At 40.4% G+C, this 22,621-nt stretch overlaps 2 protein-coding genes and 1 long non-coding RNA gene across 6 annotated transcripts in view; 2 read left to right on the forward strand and 1 right to left on the reverse strand.

Annotated features, from left to right (window-relative positions):
• CENPN (centromere protein N) overlaps window positions 1-2,671 on the forward strand; it is a 22,192-nt gene extending 19,521 nt beyond the window's left edge. The window contains exons 10-11 of one of the 2 annotated variants that reach the window (XM_090259509.1): window positions 1,435-1,561; window positions 2,041-2,671. In XM_090259509.1, the coding sequence (XP_090115635.1) occupies window positions 1,435-1,561; window positions 2,041-2,123 (210 nt within the window). In that variant the 3' untranslated portion in view covers window positions 2,124-2,671. The remainder of the gene's footprint in view (window positions 1-1,434; window positions 1,562-2,040) is intronic. The other variant, XM_090259510.1, reaches the window with a different exon arrangement.
• Window positions 1-7,781, reverse strand: part of LOC149994269 (uncharacterized) — a 13,070-nt gene extending 5,289 nt beyond the window's left edge. The window contains exons 1-2 of one of the 3 annotated variants that reach the window (XR_016507635.1): window positions 6,700-6,743; window positions 5,223-5,352 (exon numbers count right to left, since the gene is read on the reverse strand). This is a non-coding gene — a long non-coding RNA (uncharacterized LOC149994269). Of the gene's footprint in view, window positions 1-5,222; window positions 5,353-6,699; window positions 6,744-7,680 lie in introns of those variants that run through there. The other 2 variants (XR_016507634.1, XR_016507636.1) reach the window with 2 other exon arrangements.
• On the forward strand, window positions 6,838-22,080 carry ATMIN (ATM interactor). The gene is made up of 4 exons (XM_090259508.1): window positions 6,838-7,189; window positions 18,486-18,611; window positions 19,376-19,575; window positions 20,096-22,080. The coding sequence occupies exons 1-4, from the start codon at window positions 6,863-6,865 to the stop codon at window positions 21,906-21,908; spliced, it is 2,466 nt and encodes an 821-aa protein (XP_090115634.1). The 5' UTR covers window positions 6,838-6,862; the 3' UTR covers window positions 21,909-22,080.
• The last annotated feature ends 541 nt before the right edge of the window (window positions 22,081-22,621 follow it).

Consider the following 22,621-nt stretch of genomic DNA (forward strand, 5'->3'; position numbering starts at 1 on the left):
GTGTGCCACTGCCTACCAGGAAGGCCAGGGTAGAGGACAAGCCAATTTCCACCATAAGAGTATTCAAGGTTATATCATGATCTGACACCCATGTTCATATTCACAACACTCTCCTCCCCGTAAACCCTCCAATAAAATTCTTTCTGCTTAGTTCCCCTACAGCTACAGGCCACAGTTGAAATCTGCTGTTGATCTGCTAACTTGGGCCTAATGTTTATTTGAACAACAAATGGAAGTTTCTCTCTCTCTCTCCTCCTCCCTCGCTCCCTGCCTCTCTCTGTCTTAAATTAATAAAAAAGAAAGCAAGAAAAGAAACGAAATGCGGATTATTGGCCCTACCTTAGTTCTACTGGATCAGGAGTTCTGGAGTTGGAACCCGGCCATCTGTTTTTACAAGCCCCCTCACTAATTCTGCACCTTAAAGTTGGAGACCCCCTGAAGTATACATAAAATTTCATCTTCAAAACTTCCTTTACACACATCTTAGAGTGGCTCTATTCTATAAGTCAAATTGTACATTGATTCATAATACTTGCTATTAATTTTTCCCTACTTTTTCTATTCTGAAAACTCAAACCTTCAGAAATCTTGCAAGAATATTACAGTGAATACCCATGTCCCCTGCTCCAATTCACCAATTATTAACATTTTTCCACAGTTGCTTTCTTTTCCATTCTTAATCCTGAATCATTTGAATTAGTTGCAAACATTACTTACCCTCCAGATATTTCAACATACTGCCTCTAAATGTGAAGGATCACTTTAAGTTAAAAAATTTTTGAAATTAGAATCTTAAGAGCCAAGTACCTATTGAAGTAGCAGTACTTGGATATTTGGTGATATTATTAAATTTTTTTATGTGTGGTAATGATATGGGGGTGAAAAAGAGTCAGTTTTAGGTCTTATTTAGATATACGCTGTAATATTTATAGATGGAATTCGATGTTGTCCCCAGATTTGCTTCAGAATAATCCAGTGGGGGTGGGTTGTAGGGAACAGGAGGTAGGTAATAAATGAAAAAAGCCTGGCCACAATTTGGTAATTGTTTCAGCTGGGTGATAATGCACATGGGCCTCATTATACTGTGCTCCTTACTTTTGTATGTTTTTGAAATCTTCCATAATCAGAAGTAAAAAAGAAATTGTGGTACTGAAAAGACATGACGTTTTTATATTGAAATAACAGGTAACAGAAGAGTGCTAATTTTCCATTAAGGATGCAAAAAAGGTCTCTTGTGTGTCAGGCACTGTGCGCCTTGGCATTTTGTGTGTGCTATTATTTGATATGCTGGTTTGCAATTAGCAAATTAGTGCTTCCCCCTCCCATTAATCCATATATTTTTTGATGATAAGAATTAATGCATAATCTGATCCTGTTTTATTTTGCCATTCCAACCGATATGTTTAAGTCATTTATAAATATATTTGTTGACAGCTTGAAACAAAATTCAAAAGTGACTTAAATAGGGGCATCTTGGCTGAAAGAAAAGAACCACTCCGGTGCCTAGTCAAGTTCTCTAGCCCGAATCTTCTGGAAGCATTGAAATCCTTGGCACCAGCAGGTAAGTAGGTAGTTTATTTTGCAAGCTAGAAGAATTTTAACAACATACTACATTCAGATCTCTCTTTGCTGACTAATTATCTGAGAGCTTTCTCATGGCCAGTATGCTATCCTATTATTGCATATTCTGCTTCTGCATTTAATGGGGGTCCATGATCCACACTCTAATCTTGCCCGTTTTTATTATTTTTTTAAGGATTTTATTTATTTATTTTTAGAGAGAGGGGAAGGGAGGGAGAAAGCGAGGGAAAGAAACATCGATGTGTGGTTGCCTCTCGCACGCCCCCAACTGGAGACCTGGTCGCAGCCCAGGCATGTGCCCTGACTGGGAATTGAACCATCAACCCCCTGCTTCACAGGCCAGTGCTCAATCCACTGAGCCACACCAGCCAGGGCTAATCTTGCCCATTTTTTAAATGGCTCAAATCTTTGCCCCATGATTATTTTCATTTTCTCTTCTTTTTCTTTTTTGAATTTCAGGTATTGCAGATGCACCACTTTCTCCGTTGCTCACTTGCATACCCAGAAAGAGAATGAATTATTTTAAAATTAAAGATAAATAAGATGTATATGATTTTGTAAGCATCGAATCTCCTTGACTATATTGCATACACATTTCACTTCATAGCTACCTGGATAGCTTCGTCTAAAAACTTGTGTTTTAGACATGAACCTTTAATATTCACAATTTAGAAATATTCAATATAATTGTTGGGAACGACTCATTCCTCTCCCATTGTGTGCTCTCTCTCTCCCCTATTCTGCAAAGCACAGCAGTTTTGGGCCTTTAAGAAGTGACAAGATGTCCTCTTTCTCACATCTTTCTCTCTTTAATCCTAGAGAGATCTGGTTTCTATTGCTGGTTTTCAGGAATTTTCCCTTAAGCTTTGGATCACATAAAGAAGCACCAAGAAACTGTACCCAGCTCAAAACTTTCTAGGATAATCAGACTTGGGTCCATTAAGTTATAATTGCAGAAGGTAACATATCATATGACTCAGTAATAATGGTTTCATTGTAAACATACTTTTTGTAATCTATTTTCTCATACATACGACATTCAAATTGACCAATTTTATACTGATTTGTGAATAAAGATATTTTCAAACTATTACATAAGTTACTTTTGAGGAAAATCAAAAAGAGGCTTAATGTACAATATATAAATACAATTTTAAAAAGGGTTAAACTATGCTTTATAATGCTATTTTTTTTACTGATTATAGGTATTTTATGGGAAAAATACGTTTCTAGATTTTATTAACAATGGCAAAGACACTTCACTTATCTCACTCAGAGTGAAAGACTGAGTCAACAGGGGCTTAATAATGCTGATTCCTTATAGATCATAGTTGTGATTTAGAGCATCTGTGCACATGGGGCAGGCACTTCTCAGTGCCTGAATGCCTGCGTGAGGTCTGCACAGAGGCGCTGTATGTTCCTGGTTTGGCAAGGATGGGCAACAGCAACCTGAATGAGAAGATGCTAATCCCGTTATCCAGCCTATAGTGGGATCACTTGAGGCTGCACCCTGAGGCCCACCCAGACAAAGACACATGCTTAAGGAAATGAGAATACATGGGAGTCTAACCTATTATGTGCTTGATGGTCCAGAGACACATCCTATGTTTAAATACAGTCTTGGGAAGAGATGGAGCAGTAAATGTACATCCAAGGACCTTTATAGCCAAGGAATTTACTGCCTAATGTAAAATTAAGTAAAGGAATTGCTTCAGAATAATTTAATGGGATTTTAAAATTTCTTCTAATTACGAATTTACCTAATTTTACAGTAGTTAGGGTCTCCAAAAATGAATAATGGCTAACGTTTATTGAGCACTTATTATATGGCAGGCAGGCACGGTGCTAAGTTTTTTATATGCATTATCTTATTTTCATAACAATCCTATAAGGCAGGCAGCATTACTACTCTTATTCTCCTTTAAGTAAATACCAAAAGCTTAGGCTAGAGTGGCTGAGGCCACATTAACTAACCAAGGCAGTCAGACCTCAGAGACTGCACTCTTAAAACACTGTGATGAAAAGAAAATAGCCCATGGATCCTATCCCACTCATAAATGTGGGAGGTTTTTTGTTTGTTTGTTTTTTAATTTTATTTTTTTAAGTATATTTTATTGATTATGTCGCTCCCCTCCAGCAACCCCACCCCTCTTAGTTCATGTCCATGAATTGTGCATATAAGTCCTTTGCCTTCACCCTTTCCTATATTATTCTTAACTTCCCCCTGTCTATTTTGTACCAACCAATTATGCTTCTTAATCCCTGCACCATTTCCCCATTTCTTCCCCTTCCCCCTCCCAGCCAATAACCCTCCAGATGATCCCCATACCTATGATTCTGTTCCTATTCTGGTTTGCTTATTTGGATTTTGTTTTTATTTTTTTAGATTCAGTTCTTGGTAGTTGTGAGTTTGTTGTCATTGTAGTGTTCATAGTTTTGACCTTCTTTTTTCTTAAGTCAGTCCCTTTGACATTTCATATAATAATGGCTTGGTGATGATGTACTTCTTTAGCTTCATCTTGTCTGGGCAGCACTTCATCTGCCCTTCCATTCTAAATGATAGCTTTGCTGGATAGAGTAATCTTGGTTGTAGGTCCTTGCTTTTCATCACATTGAATACTTCTTGCCAGTCCCTTCTTGCCTGCAAATTTTCATTTGAGAAATCAGCTGATAGTCTTATAGGCAGCCCTTTGTGGTAACTCTCTGCTTTTTCTTGCTACATTTAAGATTCTCTATCTTGAACCATTTGCATTTTAATTATGATGTGTCTTAGTGTGGTAGCCCTTCAGTCTAGTTTGTTTGGGACTCTGTGCTTCCTGGACTTGTATGTCTATTTCCTTTGCTAAATCTGAGAAGTTTTCCTTCATTATTTTTTAATTTAAGCTTTCAATTTCTTGCTCTTCCTCTTCTCCTTCTGGCACTCCTATGATTCAGATGTTGGTATGTTTAAAGTTGTCCCAGAGGTTCCTAAGCCACATCTCGTTTTTTTCAATTCTTGTTTCTTCATTCTGTACTGGTTGACAGTTTTTTCCTTCCTTAGTTCCAAATCATTGATTTGAACCCCAGTTTCCTTCCCTTCATCATTGGTTTTGTGTGGATTTTCCTTCATTTCATTTGGCATAGCCTTCACTTCTTCCTGCCACTGCTGCCACCATCACGCCACATCCTCTCTGCCCCAGCTTTGCCCCTCCTACCTCTCTGGATGAATATTTCTTCTTTATAGCTTTGTTCGTTAGACTTCCATGCAGCTTGATTTTCTGGAACTTCTCGTTGTCTCTAGTTTTTAGGTAGGTGTATTCCTTCTTAGTTGTGGAAGGAGACGCAGCATCGATGTAGGAGTTTTTGTTGTTGGTTTTTGGTTTGGTTGGTTTGGTTTGGTTTTGGTCCATAGTACTTTTTAAGTCAGAATCAGGTCCTATTGTGGGCAGAATAATACCCACCCACTCAAAGATGCCCACATCCTTGTCCCTGGAATCTGTAAATATATTACCTTACAAGCAAAGGTACTTTGCAGATGGGGAGAGTTCCTAAATGGACCCGGTGTAATCATTAAGGTACTCAAAAATGGAAGAGAAGAGAGCAAAGGGAAATATAACTACCGAACAATCAGCGATACATCAACTCAACTCAACTCAACTCACCATTATTGACTTTGAGAAGCTGGAAAAGGCAAGCAAACACATTCTTCTAAGAGCCTGCAGAAGAAATGTAGCCCTGCCAACACCTTGAGCTTAGCCTAGTAGACTCATTTTAGACTTCTGATCTCCAGAACTATAAGATAATGGGGAAAGAATGAAGATGGAGAATATATAAAAGCGTCATTTTAACCAAGTTGTTAAAATTATTCACATGAAGGTTAAGGCATGAAAGATTCCATTCTTGTTCTAACTAGCCTGGGAACTTAAATTTTTTAAAACTTTCCAGTCCTGTGTCAATGCCTGGATTTACAAATGGACTGGACACAACCCTCTGATTATCCCCTCAAGGACTCAGGTACCCAGAATACTGATTATCCCCTGAAGAACTCTGAAATACATCCACCTAACATTCCATTATCCAGCCCACAGGACATGACCAGACCTGTTGGCTCCCATTTTCTGAACCGCTTAGTATCCATCATCCTGACTGCCCGACTTGTGACTGATAACCATCCTGGACCAATCCTAGGGCTAAGAATGTAGAACTGATAATTATCAATAATGTGCTTTTTACAATAAGATCTTTTAACTTTTCTTCTTTGGAACAGTTTTTTGCTTTGCTCTGTTCCCATTTTGCAAACTCCGAGACACTTGAGTAAGCCCTTTTCATTTATTTCTAGCCAAAGCCTCCATGCTCTTTTTGAGTTCCTTCGACGACAACATATCTGTGTTGTTTTAAGCCACTAGTTTGTGATAATTTGCTTTTGCCACAATAGGAAAAAAATACAGACATGAATATATAAAAGTTGGATGTTTTCACATAAAAGTCTTGAAAAATAAATCTAGTGATATCAAAGATAGTAGTTTTCCCCCTTTAAACATAGGATATATTTCTCATTTCACTGTAGCCCTCACCCCTCCCTTCTGTATACACCTGACTTACTATTCTTATTTACATGACCTACCCAGTCTTTCTAGGTGCTTTGGTTTTAGAGCGCTGGCCTGAGCTACACTGTCTCCCAAAGAGTAATCGAATTTCATCAGTTAAAAGAAAGACAAGTAAATCCAGCCTCCCTAAAATGATTGTCAGTTATAACAATCCTTTCATTTGTGTAATGTGACCTATGACTATTAGTTACTTCTCTGCAAAATGGGGAAAAACTTATAGTATATACTCACTATAGCTGTTTTTAGGGCAAAGTGAGACACTAAATGAAAAGTGCATTCCCCAGTGTCTGGCATATGGTAAACCCTAAATAAACAATAGCTGTGATTTAACATATTGTTTGCCTGTCCTGCTGTTGAACATTTGGGTTGTTTCTAATCTTTGGGAAGTAAAGTTTATGAAGGCATTGCTTTTTTTTCTATCCAATTACCGTCTGAGGTCAAGCTTCTAGGGAGGCAAAGAATGGATCAGCGGGGCTCCTACCTATTCATAGGCATCCCAAGGAAGTTTTACAGCCCTCCTGCCTCACCTCACCTGGAGCGGGTCCTCGCAGGCCTGCACTTCCCCGCCGGCAGGCGGCACCCCGGCGCGCCCCGCCCGGCAGAATGCTAATGAGCCGGCGGCCTCGCCCTCTGCCGGAAGTAGCAGTGGTGAGAGGCGGGGCCTGCGAGCTCGGTACGGTTGCTGTACAGGAGCCATGGCGGCCTCTGAGGCGGCGGCGGCGGGACCTGAGGCTCTGGCTTCGGGAACCCCGGCCGTCCAGGTGGCCGCGAGGGGAGCCGCCGCCGCCTCGGGCCTGAGGGGCCCACCCGGACGGCTGAGGGGTAGCCGGTCTCGGCCCGCGGCGGCGAGACAGCAGCCCACGGGTCCGGCACTACTGGCCGGGGAGCTGATCCAGCCGTCTGTGAGCGAGCTGTCCCGTGCCGTACGGACCAACATTCTGTGCACTGTAAGCGGCTGCGGCAAGATTCTGCCCAACAGCCCCGCGCTCAACATGCACCTGGTCAAGAGCCACCGCCTGCAGGTGAGTCCGTCGCCAGACGGCGCCTCCTCAGGCCTGGCGCCAACACGGCGCCTGGCTCGGGGGCGTGGGCGCGGGTCCGGCTTCCAGGGCTGCGCGGCCCGGGGTCCGAAATGTGCTGTGTTGAGTCCAGCCTACACCGGCCAGCTTCGGAGGGGACTTCCAAGTACATAAAATGGGCCAAACTGGGGAGGGAGTCCCGGCCGGCAAAGGTGGGAGCTAGGAAGCGGGAACGCGCAATAATGGGAAAACACTGTGTCATGCCACTCGGCTGACAGGCTCGGACCAGCCGGGCTGCCGGCCTCTTACTCCGCGGCCTGGGCATTTAGCTAATTAGTTCTCACAGCAACTTCGTGAGGTATGGACGTATCGTCGTCCTCCCACTGATGAGAAACGGGCTGCGAAACCTGACCAGTGTCGGGATTTAAACCTGGTGTCTCGTTCTAAAGCCCGAGTTCTTTCCGCCACCCCTTCTTCAGGCCTTTAGGTCCTACCCTGCTGTGGAAAGGGAGCTAGCCGCAGATCAGGCTGAGCGCCGGCAGTTGCAAGCTTCGGTGTCGATACGATCAGCTCAGGAATGAGACCTAAGGGATGTTTCCCCTGTGGATCTGCTCTAAGAAGGAACGCGTTTAATAACAGTCTGAACATCCCTTGCACCTGATGTAAAACAGTGTGGTGATGTTCAACCTTTAATGTACATCTGTGGAAAGCTTATTAAAAAATCCAGATGTTCAGTCCCACCCACACCTATTTAATCATAATTTCTCAGTCATTACAATAGAAGTTTCCTTCCATCGCTTAAACAGTCTTTCCTTGCCAACAGTGACATAATTCCAAACCCCAAGTCACTGAAAGCTTTTGACAGTCTGAATTAATCAAGGAGAAAGTTTAATTTACCTAGTGTACTGCATGTTCTATCTGCAGGTAAGTCCTCGGAAACTTCCTTAGAATCAGGCTTCTGATAAGAATTTAACAGCAGAAAGTCTAATAGGGTAATCTCTTATTTTATTTTTGTTTTTTAAGATTTTATTTATTTTCAGAGAGAGGGGAAGAGAGGGAGAGAGTGACATCAATGTGGTTGCCTCTTGCACGCCTCCAACTGGGGACCTGGCACACAACCCAGGCCTGTGCCCTGACTGGGAATCGAAAGAGCCACCTTTCAGTTCACAGGCAGGCACTCAGTCAGCGGAGCCACACCAGCCAGGGGAGGGTAATCTCCTTTTAAAAGGCACCAGCTGAACAGAGATGCAACAGCGTTCTCCTATGAAGGTTAGGAACCCCAAACAGGAAGTGTACATGGCAGTTTGCCCAGGAAGACCCTCCAGGTGGGACTGCAGTTTTCCTCAAGAGTAGTTTTGGGTTTCCGCAAGAACACAAGTGAAGTATCTCTGGGAATGGGCTTTTCTTTCATACTGAATTTTAACTAAATCCTTCCTTTTCTTAACCATATTTTAACTTGAGTTGTTGAGTATATATTTGTAGGAATTCTACAGCCTGATCCTTTGGTTCTCTTTAGCTCATATACGATAGCCATCACCTACCTTCAGTATCATCCCCTCACTGATAGGCAGCTAAGGCAGACGATTACATCTCTGAGCACAAATGAAGCTGCCAGTCTGATGAGGACCTTCCTTGTGTTGGCCTGAACACCACTCTAGGAAGCACTTCTTCAGTTCAGATTGTTCTCGTCTCTGGAATTGCTGTCTGAAGCTCTACATCTCTCTAGACGTTATGATGCACCCGTTAAGCATAGATAGCACTTGCTTTGCAGGACTTTGACAGTATGTATACAATAGGTTTATTACTAATTATGTTTTTAAAATATGTGACGTTTAGCGCTGGCTGGTGTGGCTCAGCGGACTGAGTGCTGACCTGAAAATCGAATGGTCACTCGTTCTATTTCCAGTCAGGGCACATGCCTGGGTCACGGACAAGGTCCCTAGCTGGGGGTGTGCGAGAGGCAGCTGATCAATGTTTCTCTCCCTTTCTTTCTCCCTCCCATCCCCTCTCTCTCTAAAAGTAAATTAATAAAATCTTTTTTTTTTAAAGTGAGGTTCTAAAGATACCAACACAGAAAATAAAATAGGCCTAAGAAGGAGGAATATGTTTAAGGAAAATACAAACTTTGACAGTCTAACCTTTACTTTAGCATTTTATAGTATTAGTGTCCTCCCTTGCTTAGAACCTATGTAAAGTCATTCTTCCAGTTCTAGTTACATTCATTTTTCATATCTATCTAAAGACAGCACAGTGTACTCAAGATCCCTTTCTGAACAATGAAAAAAATGGACTTTTCTGAGTTTTCTTCCTAAGTCGCCAGGGATACCTGTTCCAGCAGAAATTAAAAAAACTTCACCAAGAACCATCATTGTTTCTTTCTTGTCAAACAGGCTCACTTTCCTGGTTTATTCTGCCTTTCTAACAATGGTACACAGCAGCCTCTGAGCATCTGCTGTCTTTGTGGAACGGGAGGGGATTCATTTTCTTTAATGAAGGCGGCCTGTGTGACAAAATAGCCATATCTGTATGGTTGTGCCCTAGTGTGGCAAATTTATGTCCTCAGTCTGGCTTCTGAATAGAGGCTCTCGAATTCAGATATTATCTTGACACTTGGTGTTCTCAAAGTAGTATTAGAAGGAGAAGCCTGGGGACAAGGGCGGACGGGGAATTACCTATGGTTTTGAAAGCAGTCTGTGTTTAGACCAGAGACTCCACTTCCAGTCAAGTGTGCACCTACTGCTGCTTTGAAGCTAGTCTGAATATATCTGGTTGGCACATTTGCATAATATTCAGTGGAAATTTTCCCTTTTGTTCTTGGTTACAGCTACTTATATAATTCTAGTTTCTTTCCTAGTTTTAATTTTTTTCTAATTATGATAATTTTTTTTTTTAGTCAATATAAGAATCTACTAAATTGTGTGGGTTACAGATAGTTGAAGTAGAAAGAGAAAGGGACTTTGTTATAAATTCAGTAAAGAGAACATTAAAACAACATTCCCAACAAATAACCACAGTAAAACATCCCTTATCAGTCCATTCAGTCCTATGTACTTAATTCTTGTTCAGTTTCATCTTAGGTTAGCCATAGCATGAAGCCATCTGCCTCTTGACTCAAGGCAAGTCCTGTAAATCCTGACTCAGCCCATTGGTATCATCAGACGCCTGTGGCCAGAGTCTGTTCTTTGAAACATCAGCTGTTCAAAGTATCTGGGCCTTTACCATGAGACCCTTGAGAGCATTCTTCTTTGTTGAAGTCACAAAATCTGACCTGACACTGATAGTAGAAACTTCAGGAAAGCACCTGTCTGGATGAGTATTTCTTCTTTATATCTTTGTTTCTGGACTTCCATGCAGTTTGATTTTCTGGAACTTCTGGTTGTTTCTAGTTTTGAGGTAATTGTATTCCTTCTTAGGTGTAGAGGGAGATGCAGTGTGTCTACAGCTCCATCTTCGCTGGAAGTCCTAATTATGATAATTTTTTATTCCCTTCCCCATTAATTGCTCTATGGTTCTTATTTTATCCTAATCTTTCTTCATGGATTCCCTGCCCCTCACCAAATATTCTGTAACGAAATGATTAACAAACCCTTCTGAAGGATGATAGGTAAGAGTGGGATTGTAAGGTAAAGCGTACATGCTGCCTTTTGGTTTTATGTGGGTTGTTAAGATATATGTCTATATTCCGTATCCTATAAGGGAGTCTGGAAATGTCCTAGTTTGGCTTTGCCTGTAGGAGGGAATACATGAAGAAATAAAAGCCGGTGATTCAGTGAAAGGAAGAGTAGGAGTAAATGGGCATTTCTTGATTGTGAGGAATTCTTTTATTTATTATGTTTGAAAGCAGTCAAAAGGACAGAAGGGCCCTTAAAGAACCTCTTATCCAGCAACATTTATATTTTTAAAACATGATGTAGATAATTTTATATTGTGCTCAGCCCAGGGGTTTGCTTTTAATGACTTGCCAGGAAGGTTTTTTTTTTTTAATTTACAATAAGGAGACGACAAAGTAATCTAGTGTTCTTCTTGGATGCTTTCTGTGAACGCAGTCAGGTGCTGGAGTAGCTATAATGCCTTTTCCCCCAAGTTTTGCCATGATTGTTACAACCCTTTCCTTTTACCCTCTCATCTTCATTTGTGTCTCTCCTTTTGCTTTTTCATATGTTCACTTTTTTTATTGTTTTTTTCTCATGAATTCTTTTTCAAATTATTTTACTTAAAATGTTTCATAAACATTTTATGAAATGTTTATTTTTATTTTAAAATCTTTCATAAACAGGTACCCCCCAAAAGTACAAAAACATGAAGTATTTTTGTGTGCACTTTTTTCAATTTATGTACACAAAAGATAAAGTGTAAAAAGTCTGATAAATGCTGTTCTTAAATATATATAGAACTTCAGAACAAAAACGTCACTTTCTCACTTCATATTTTATTATGCCATCACCTTTTAATATCTCCCCTGTTCTCATCTCAGCAGGTTCTCCTCTGCTTACTGTCTCAGGATGAGAATGGGAAAAAGGCCCAGAAACTGGGGTGGAGAGATAGTGATGTCAAGAGCTGAGGATTTGGCCCTCAGAAAGCCAGAAAGTGAACAAGAGTGTCAGGTTGTTGCCATGCTTGTTATAACAGGAACAGGGAGATTGCTGATGACCATTATAGCTGTCTTTAGTGTCTCATCCTGATGCGTGATACAATTTTGGCTTCAGTATAATGCCACAAGTTTTTATTGAAGATTTAGTCTGTTTAAAACATTCCCAAATGCAACAGAAAATACAAATATATACCTTTTCTTGAAAAGGTTTGGAGAAACTTAAGTAGTTCCATTAGATATAACAGAGAAATGACAGAAGAGTATGGTAGCTTGAAGCTATGTGGTAAGGGACCTGAATGTCCCAGGTTAAAGAAATTTGGACTTGGGTAGTATTGGGTGCTGTTGAAAATGTATGAATGAGGTAGTGATCAGCACTATACTTTAGGAAGATGAATCTGACAAATTTAAATGAAAAAAAGATTGTAGACTTAGAAATTCAGAGGTTAATGACACAGTTCAAACAAAGTCAGGAGAACTTGAATAAAGATGGTAGCAATGAGCAAGGAAAGGTGAGAAGGCGATAGAAGACATTTAAAAAGAGGAATGAATAACTGCCAAAACTTGGAAGCAGCCAAGATGTCCTTTAGTAGGTGAATGGATAAATTGTGATACATCCAGACAGTAGAATAGTACTCAGCACTAAAAAAGGGAGTGAGCTATCAAGCTATGAAAAGACTTGGAAGAAGTTTAGATGCATATTGCCAAGTAAAAGAAGACAATTGGGAACGGCTACATACTGCATGATTTTAACTATATGACATATTTTAGAAAAGACAAAACCATGGAGACAGTATAAAGATTAATGGTTACCAGGAATTAGGGAGAATGGTGTGATGAATAAGCAGAGCACAGGATTTTTAGGGCAGTTAAAATACTCTGTATGATACTGTATTGTGGCTATATGCCATTATACAATTGCCAAAACATATAGAATGAAGAGTAAACTATAATATAAAGTATGGACTTGGGGTGATAGTTATGTGTCAGTGAAGGTTCATTAATTGTAACAAATGTACCACTCTAGCAGGGGATGTTAATAGTGGAACGGGCTGTACATGTTTGGGGACAGGGGGTATGTGGAACTCTGTACTTTTTCACCCAGTTTTGCTGTGAACCTAAAACTTATCTAAAAAAAAAAAATTTTTTTTTAAGTGAACAGATAGATATATGAGAACATGCTAGGGGGTTCGAAAAGGGAAAATAAAAAGATTGCTAAGCAGAATTGAGGATGTATTAGAAATGAGCATGAATTTTGTAGTGCTCCTGTAGGAAGAGTTTAATGGAACAGTTGATAGCCTAGAACGTAGAAGGGGACCATCTCACTGGCATATAACTAAGAGGAATTCAATAATGTTCAAGTGAATGAAGGATTTTAATATTCTCCCCACATTTCATTTTCTCTCACTGATAACACTAGATAGAAAATATATAAATTCATTAAAGTTATTTCATTAAAAAAACACTAGGTGAATTGATGAAATGGGATGAGTTTGGTGATGAGAGACAATGTCAGTGGTCATTAAAGCTAGCAGAGGACAGTATTTTAACAAACAACATCTCAGTAGGCTTTTACAAAGACATTACTTAATGTAAAGCCCTAGTTTAGATTAGCTGATCGGCATTAGTTGGTCAGCAGATATCTAATAGCTATAATAATTAATTGAGTATATAATAAACACTGTTCTAAGCCCTATACACTATTAACTAAATTCTAACAGCAACCCTAAAGTAGGTCCTGTTATGCCTACTTTGCAAGTAAAGAAACAAGACAGTTAATTTTTTGAAGGTCACAGGAAAATGGCAAGGTAGATAATTCAAACACCAGTGGTTCTTAAGCTAAGGCTACACTTTTAAGGTCATCTGGGGAGATTTTAAGACCAAATATAGATCCCTAATCCCATCCAAATCTAAATATTCAGAATACCTGAGGTTGGGACCAGACATAAGTGTTTAAGCATCTCAAGTAGTTGACTTTTCACAGGCCACCAGGGTTGAGAACCACTGCCCTACACAGGACTGCCTTTCTAAAAAAATGCTCTGCTTTTAGCGTGCAATTGCTTTCTTCTTGAAGCATAAAGGCTTCAAGAGGTGTATAAAATAGTTTCTATTCCTAAGAAATTTAGGTGGGGAGACTGGAACTCTAAAAGAAAATGATAGTATTTAAATAGCTTAAGTTAGGTACTTTCTTGGATTTCATTCAAGGACTAAATCTTTAGATCTGGGTGGTAAACAGAACAAGGGAGTGCTGTTTAGTGAGAATGTGATCTGGGCAAGGCTCTATGCTAATCCAATATAAAATAATCCTGAGGGTTAATTATTCTGTTTTAGAAATGAGTAAACTGGCTCAGAGGTTAAAGACCCTGTCCATAGCCACACCACAAATCAGTAGTAGAAGTGGCTTACAGCCACAGTGCTCTTTCCACCATTGCATTCTGCCTGAAGGGAGGCAGGAGGATGTGGGACAAACTAGCCCTCAAAGAAGGACAGTCATCCAAGAATGGCTATAGAAGGTGGAATTGGAAGTGGGAAGAATGTTTGGCTAAGCAGGGTAGTATATGAAAACAGAACAGAGATATCCAGACTTCCGGCCAAGATGGCGGCCTAGACACACATGCTGTGTCTCCCTCCACAACTAAGAAGGAATACAACTACCTCGAAACTAGAGACAACCAGAAGTTCCAGAAAATAGAGCTGCATGGAAGTCCAACAAAAAAAGATATAAAGAAGAAATACACACCCAGACAGGTAGGGGCGGAGCAGGGGCGGAGAGGATGTGGGGTGATGGTGGCAGCAGTGGTGACAGAGGCAGGCTGGCGGAAAACACAGTCACATGTTTTAAAAAGTCAGGAGGGACACCTGGGGACCACTCCCAGCACCAGACCAGACCACAGAGCTCAGAGTCCTGGCACTGGGGAAAATAAAGCCTTGTTGCTTCTAACTGTGCAGACCAGTGGGGGTTGGGGAGGAGGAAGAAACTGCTGGTCTCTCTGCAGAATCTGCTTGTTTAAAGGGCCCTCACGGTCCTAGAATGTCCACAGATCCACCCACTCTGGGAACAATGGCCAGGGCAACAACTAGAGAGGCTCCAGTCTCATAAAATGTGGGAGAAGTGCCTGGAAAAGGGGCTAGTGCTGAACAAGCAGCATTGTTCCCTCTCAGACCCCTTCCCCACATACAGCACCACAACGTGATGAAACAAGTCGCCCTCTTCTGATGAGAAAACCTAAGGCTCCGCCTCTTACAACATAACAGGTGCGACAGCTCTACCTAGGACACAGAGGCAAACAAACATAGGATCCTGTCAAGATGAGGAGACAGAGAAGTATGGCCCCAAAGGGGGAACGGATCAAGGTTCCAGTGGGAGAACTAAGTGATGAGAACATAGCCACCTAACAGATGAAGAGTTCAGAACACTGGTGATAAAGGTGCTCACAGGCTTGACGGATATGCTTAAGTATGGCAAACACATAAGGGAAGAAGTGAAGGCTATGCTAAATGAAACGAAGGAAAATTCACACAAAACCAATGATGAAGGGAAGGAAACGGGTTCAAATCAATGATTTGGAACATAGGGAGGGAAAACAACAGTCAACCAGTATAGAACGAGGAAACAAGAACTGAAAAAAATGAGAGGCTTAGGACCTCTGGGACAACTTTAAACATGCCAACATCCAAACCATAGGGGTGCCAGAAGGAGAAGAGGAAGAGCAAGAAATTGAAAACTTATGTGAGAAAATAATGAAGGAAAACTCCACATATTTGGTGAAGGAAATAGACATACAAGTCCAGGAAGCACAGAGAGTCCCAAACAAGCTAGACCCAAAAAGGACTACACCATGACACATCATAATTAAAATGCCAAAAGTTAAAGATAAAGAGAAAATCTAAAAGTAACAAGAGAAAAGCAAAGAGTTACCTACAAAGGGGTGCCTATAAAACTATCAGCTGATTTCACGAAAGAAACTTTACAGGCAAGAAGGGACTGGCAAGAAGTATTCAAGGTGATGAAAAGCAAGGACTTAACCACCAAGATTACTCTATCCAGCAAAGCTATCATTTAGAATAGAAGGGCAGATGAAGTGCTTCCCAGACAAGGTAAAGTTAAAGGAGGTCATCATCACCAAGCCATTATTATATGAAATGTCAAAGGGACTTATTTAAGAAAAAGATCAAAACTATGAACACTAAAATGACAACAAACTCACAACTATCAACAACTGAATCTAAAAAATAAGAACAAAATCCAACTAAGCAAACCAGAATAGGAACAGAATCATAGGTATCGGGATCATCTGGAGGGTTATCAGCTTGGAGCGGGGAGGCGGAGAAATGGGGAAATGGTGCAGGGATTAAGAAGCATAATTGTTAAATACAAAATAGACAGGGGAAGTTAAGAATAATATAGGCAAGGGTGAAGCCAAAGAACTTATTTGTACAACCCATGAATATGAACTAAGGGGAGTGGGATTGCTGGAGGGAAGTGGGGTACTGGGCAGAGGGGAGCAAAGGGGAAAAAAAATGAAACTACTGTAACAACATAATCAATAAAACATACTTAAAGGGAACAGAAAAAGATATGGTTATAATTGTAGATTGGAGACATAGTGAGTTGGGATTTTATTGTTTGTACCATGTTTTTAAAAAGAGCATTAGGTGATATATATACAAGTTTTTGAAATGTCAAATCTGTTACCATTTTAGGTTAGTAAGAAAAATTATTTAGGAGGCCATTTATTCAATAATCCAAATGAATATAAATATCTAGACAGTGTAGTGCAGTAGTATTATAAAAGGACAGACCATTGTGGAAGACATGGAGGAATAACTGACTGAGTATGATATCACTGAAAGATACATTATGTTGCTTAAAAATAAAGCTAAGAATGGCTTCTTCTCCCCTCTAAATGAATGGACACAGACTCAACAAGATCAGCATGTTCTGCTTGAGATCCAGTGGGAAAGCAAAGGGAAAGAGTCTTAGCCAGGCAGTTGTTAATTTCTCTCTTCTTTGGATACACTCTGATGGGAAAGAAGAAGGTTGATATGTTCCAAAGTAACGAATCCTTTCTTACCAGAATACTTGAGGACAAGAATGTCTAGGTGCTGCATAGCAGCCAACACCTGATCGCATGTCCTGTGGTTGCCAATGACCTGTAGAGGCCCGCCACCTCCCACCTTCCTTTAGGGCCACTTAGAAGGGAATTAGACAAGAATTATACTGGCCCTGGCCAGTGAGGCTCAGTAGGTTGGAGTGTTGTCGGTACACTGAAAGGTTACAGGTTTGATTCATGGTCAGGGGCACACACTTAGGTTGTGGGTTTGATCCTCAGAGAGCCTATTAGAGGCAACCAATCGATGTTTCTTTCTCTCCCCTCACCCCCCAACCCTTCCTCCCTCTAAAAGCAATGAAAAAATGTCCTCAAATGAGGATTAAAAAAAAACTGTACTGGAGGTCATCACACCTGAGGTATGTCAAAAAGTATTTCATCAAGGGTAATGGGATAGAGCACTTCCAGCTAAATGAACTTATCAGTTATTTGAAAACTCCTAGCCAAAAGGTCAATCATGTAATTAATAATAAAGGATTATTAAGGTTCTGAGTTAATATATATATAGTGCTTAAAATAGTGCCTGACACAGTAGTAAAAGCTATAGTAGTACTGGCCATTATAATAATTATTAAATTTCAAACATAGTATGTTTATAAAAGTTGTATTAGCTAGCTTTATCTACTTTAGGGGCGGTGTGATAATCAGAGAAAGTCACAATGGTATTTATCAGGAAGGCCAACAGTAGAGTCAGACGAGGTTTTTTTCAGGGGTTCACACTAAGACACTGGGGGTGAGATTAAAAGGAGAGGAAGACTTAAGGATGATATGGAAATGTTGAGCCTGATAAGCTGTAAATATACTACTTGCAAATAGAGAAGGTGGCTTTAAAGTATCAACTAAGAACCTGTAGAAAATTTTTATGAGTTTTTTAAGAGTTTATGTGTCCCAAACAGAAGACATACCTGGAAGCAAAATCCCAACAGACTGAGAAAAATGCTTCCCAGAACGACAGTTTGCAGCTTCTTTTACACATTTGGAATTAAGGAGAGAAGTTAGGAAGATTACAGAAAAGTTGGAGAAAGCAAGGCAGGGAAATCTTTATGGTTGGATTACATAAGAGTTAACAAGATTATGTCTCTTGAGGGTGATTACACATCTGAGGGATAAAAAAGGTATTTCAAAGGTATGTTAACCTAGGTGCACAAAAACAAGGGAAAGGGCTTGCTGGCTTAAGCCAAAGGTAAACTTTTACTGGGAAGTTAGAGAACTGATGTGAGTTTACCCATCATGAGCTGCCCAATTAGGAATTTATGATCAGACCACCCTGTGAGGTTACTTTTAGTTACATTTATTATAGAGCCCCTTTTTCATCCACAAAGGGCAGAGATTGTAGGTTTAGAATGGGTAGTTTAAAGGAATGCGTAGAATTTCAAACAACATAATTTGAGCTATAGTTTATACACTATAAAATTTACCCATTTTAAGTGAATCATTCAATTATTTTAGTATCGTGCAACCCTCACCATTCAATTTTTGAATATTTTCATCTCCCCCAGAAGATCTTTTGTTCCTATGTTTAGTCATTCCTGTTTTAACTCCCAACCTGTTGTATTGATTTTTTGGAAATAATTATTTTAAATATTTTTTTCTTTTTCAGGATGGCATAGTAAATCCAACAATAAGAAAAGATTTGAAAACTGTACCAAAATTCTACTGTTGTCCAATTGAAGGATGCCCTAGAGGGCCTGACAGGCCATTTTCTCAATTTTCTCTCGTGAAACAGGTATTTTACTTATCTTAAATATACGTGTGTGAGGATGAAATGCAAATAGTATAACCCTAATGTGAATTCTAATTACTAACCAAACATAACTAGAGAATTGAGCAGTCACCTAAGAATTTCCTAATTGGAAAAGGTGACTAAGTTGTACTGCATGTGAGACATGGCTTGTTCTAGAGGGGAAGATGTTCAGAAGTGGATTCAGAGAGAGCGGAAACAACCATTTCAAAGAATGAGAAGATGTATACTTTATCTCTCTTGCGTGAATCTGTATGCCTCCAAGGTCAGACAAGCAAGGAACAAAAGAAATGTTCTCCCAAAGGAGTGAGAAATTGTAGAGTGAGGCAAAAGAATTTCAGAAGCATCTATCTTAAAGGGAGGTAGGGAAGGAGGGGCCCAGCAACTGGGGAAGGAAGTGATTCAGGACTAGAAGAGATTGGCAGAAGAAATACTTCTCTCAGGGTTTGCTAGAGGGGGCCATCTGAAAAATATTGCAGACACTTTTTATTCTGCCTGCAGCACTCTTATTTGTAGATAGGAATCTAAATGCTGGGTACCATGGATTGTTTCCGGAACTGTCTCCACACTTCTCGCAAAGCAGAAGTGAAAGGAAGAAGAGGCATATGAGAAACTGCAGTTTACCTGCTTTTATATTCTTTTATTTGGACTGCTATGTTTTATCAAGTAAAATCATTGTATGTTGATGGCTTTTGAAATGTTTTGAGCAGTTACAGTTTTTCATTCTGGTTCCTTTGTGTTCTTTCTAGCACTTTATGAAAATGCACGCTGAAAAGAAGCATAAATGTAGTAAGTGCAGCAATTCGTATGGCACTGAATGGGACTTGAAAAGACACGCAGAGGATTGTGGCAAGACCTTCCAGTGCACGTGTGGCTGTCCCTATGCCAGCAGAACTGCATTACAGTCCCACATCTACCGAACTGGGCATGAGATCCCTGCAGAGCACAGGTAAAGGGGAAGAAATGTGACCCAAAAGTTAATAGCTGTGGGAAAAGTTTCAGATGAAACTTCCTGGAAAGCCATTAATGTAGGAAGAAAGGAGGAATAATGGAGAAAAGAGGTGACATGGAAGAAGGGAACTTTCAGAAATGGCAGCAATACTAGCAAAGAATTAATGCCTACTTGACCAAGTTGTTCTTCCTTATTCTTTTTGCCAACTCCTTTTGGGGGTCCCTTATTGTGAAACTGTACTTCACTTTAAAGGCCAAATTTATATTTGGAGTACTAGTTTCCTACTTTAGAAATAATAAAAGTTGCATTATATAATCTGTGCTTCCTATGCTTACAGTTCTAAGTTGAGTTCCAGTACTTAGAGCTTTAATCCCCAACAGAAAGGTATGCTTCCTCCTTCCCTGTTTGCATGTTTCTGAGCTTCTGCCTTCCATAGAGCAGACCCAATTCTCAAAAAGCTGCAAAGGAAGGGATTTCTCTTCACTGGGTTGAATCTGACCTCTGTCATTGTTTTCAGGGATCCACCCGGTAAAAAAAGGAAAATGGAAAACTGCCTGCACAACCAGAAGTTGTCCAGTAAGACCATCGAATCACTGAGCAACAAACCATCCCCAAGATCAGATGCTCAAGAATTAGAAACTTCAGAAATAAAGCTAGTCGCTTCTTTTGAAGACTCTTGTGGCTCTAATGCCAGAAAGCAGACTCTTACAACAGCCCCAAGATATTCTCAGAAGTTGCTTTTACCAAAGCCCAGAGTGGCTTTGGTTAAACTACCTGTTATGCAGTTTTCTTCTGTGCCTGTCTTTGTGCCTACAGCCGACTCTTCGGCCCAGCCTGTGGTGTTAGGTGTCGATCATCAGGGCTCTGCCCCGGGTGCTGTGCACTTACTGCCCTTGTCAATAGGAACCCTGATCCTCGGCCTTGATTCAGAGGCCTGCTCTCTTAAGGAGAGCCTCCCTCTTTCAAAAATTGTGAATCCTATTGCTGTTGAGCCAATTAGTACAGGTGTTCAAGTGAACTTGGGTAAAAGTTTGTCTAATCCTTTACATGAACTAGGGAACACATGTCAAAAGAACAGTATTTCTTCAATCAATGTTCAGACAGATCTGTCTTATGCCACGCAACACTTTATACCGTCTGCACAGTGGGTGAGCCCTGATTCCTCTGTATCGTCTTGTTCTCAAACTGATTTGACATTTGGTTCTCAGGTTTCCCTGCCCATTAGTGTTCATACTCAAACGTTTTTGCCCAATTCTAAGGTAACTTCATCTATAGCTGCTCAGACTGATGTGTTTTTAGATGCCTGTTTCCAGTCAGGTGGGATCTCCAGAGAAACTCAAACAAGTGGAATGCAAAGTCCACCAGATGACCGAGTACAAATGGACCAAGCTGTAATGTGTAGAGACATTTTTGAGAGTGTCCCTTCATCATACCGTATTTCTACAGACAATATTATGAGCAGCAGCTTAGTAGGAGAGACTGTAACTCATGGCTTGTTACATCAGAACCACCCTAAGACTTTAAGTCAAGATATTGAGAAATCTGCACCAATTATAAACTTCAGTGCACAGAACAGTATGCTTCCTTCACAGAACATGACGGATAATCAGACCCAAACTATGGATTTATTAAGTGATTTAGAAAACATTTTTTCAAATAATCTGCCTGGTCAGACACTGGACAATCGTAGTCTTCTGTCTGACACGACTACTGGACCTGACACCCAGCTCCCATCTGGCACTGCCCAGAATCCTGCAATTGATTTTGATATCGAAGAGTTCTTTTCAGCCTCAAATATCCAGACTCAAACTGAAGAGAGTGAGCTTAGCACCATGAGCACGGAGCCAGTCTTAGAGTCACTGGATATAGAGACACAAACTGACTTCTTACTTGCAGACACTTCTGCCCAGGCCTACAGTTGTAGGGGAAATTCTAATTTCTTAGGCCTTGAAATGTTTGACACACAAACGCAGACAGACTTAAACTTCTTTTTAGATAATAGCCCTCATCTGCCTCTCGGAAGTATTTTGAAACACTCCAGCTTTTCTATGAGTACTGATTCATCTGACACAGAGACCCAAACTGAAGGAATCTCCGCTGCTAAAAACATATCTCCTCTAGAAAGCAAGGTTCAGTTGAACAGTACAGAAACACAGACCATGCATTCTGGTTTTGAAAACCTAGGGAGCTTGTTTTTCACCAGCAATGAAACTCAAACAGCAATGGATGACTTCCTTCTTGCCGATTTGGCCTGGAACACGATGGAATCTCAGTTCAGCTCTGTAGAAACCCAGACGTGTGCAGAACCACACAGAGTCTCTAACTTCTAAAAGCGGAGTCCACGCATGGGACACATTTACAATTTCCTTCTCGATTTAGAAAGTGAAACGTGGAAAAACAGTATTAACTCTATTGAATGTAGTTGATATGCAGTTGCTTTCATTCTTTGAGGTTGCCCTTTGTACTTGTAAACATGAAATTTGTGTATAAATGTGAGTGTATTATAAATTGAAGATGTCGATCTAAAAAGGATTGCATTGCGTTGCCGACATTTGCCCTTTCATTGCTAGCTAGTCTTTCCATATTTAAAAAGGAAAAAAAAAGGAATTTCACACCTTCAAAATCCATCTAGTCATTTAGCTGAATGAAGCCAAGCTTACCAGGTAAAGGGTACAGACTTTTCAAATCTCCAATATGTTTTAGTTGAAGTGTTACTTAAATTGCACCTAAGATATGTTTGACAGTGCTTGTTAGAAATTCCTGCTTCCTGATATTAATACCTAAAGAAATTTGACGCTGCGCCATCAGATTTAAGCACCAGTGCTTAGGTGGTTTGAGTCTCATGCTCCCTGCAGCTTCATCTTTGACATCTCTCTTTTCTGACTTGCAGACACAAAAGAAAACTACATCTGCCTTTAGCTTTTCAGACAGTTTTCATGTAGGCTTTGCCATCCCTTCTCTACATGAACTATTGTTGATACCAATGTAAGTGTACAGTGCTTTCCTCACAAGACATGTGTTGTAAAATTGCGGCTTAAAGTAG

The sequence above is a fragment of the Furipterus horrens genome, unplaced genomic scaffold, assembly GCF_987537825.1.
Source record: "Furipterus horrens unplaced genomic scaffold, mFurHor1.1.pri manual_scaffold_13, whole genome shotgun sequence".
In the NCBI taxonomy this organism is placed as follows: Eukaryota; Metazoa; Chordata; class Mammalia; order Chiroptera; family Furipteridae; genus Furipterus; species Furipterus horrens.

Bases quoted from the DNA above. Each gene is read 5' to 3' on its own strand.
- ATMIN (XM_090259508.1), top strand. From the start codon at position 6,863: ATGGCGGCCTCTGAGGCGGCGGCGGCGGGACCTGAGGCTCTGGCTTCG. The intron at 18,612-19,375 runs GTATTTTACTTA...TGTTCTTTCTAG, and splicing joins AATTTTCTCTCGTGAAACAG to CACTTTATGAAAATGCACGC. The intron at 19,576-20,095 runs GTAAAGGGGAAG...CATTGTTTTCAG, and splicing joins GAGATCCCTGCAGAGCACAG to GGATCCACCCGGTAAAAAAA.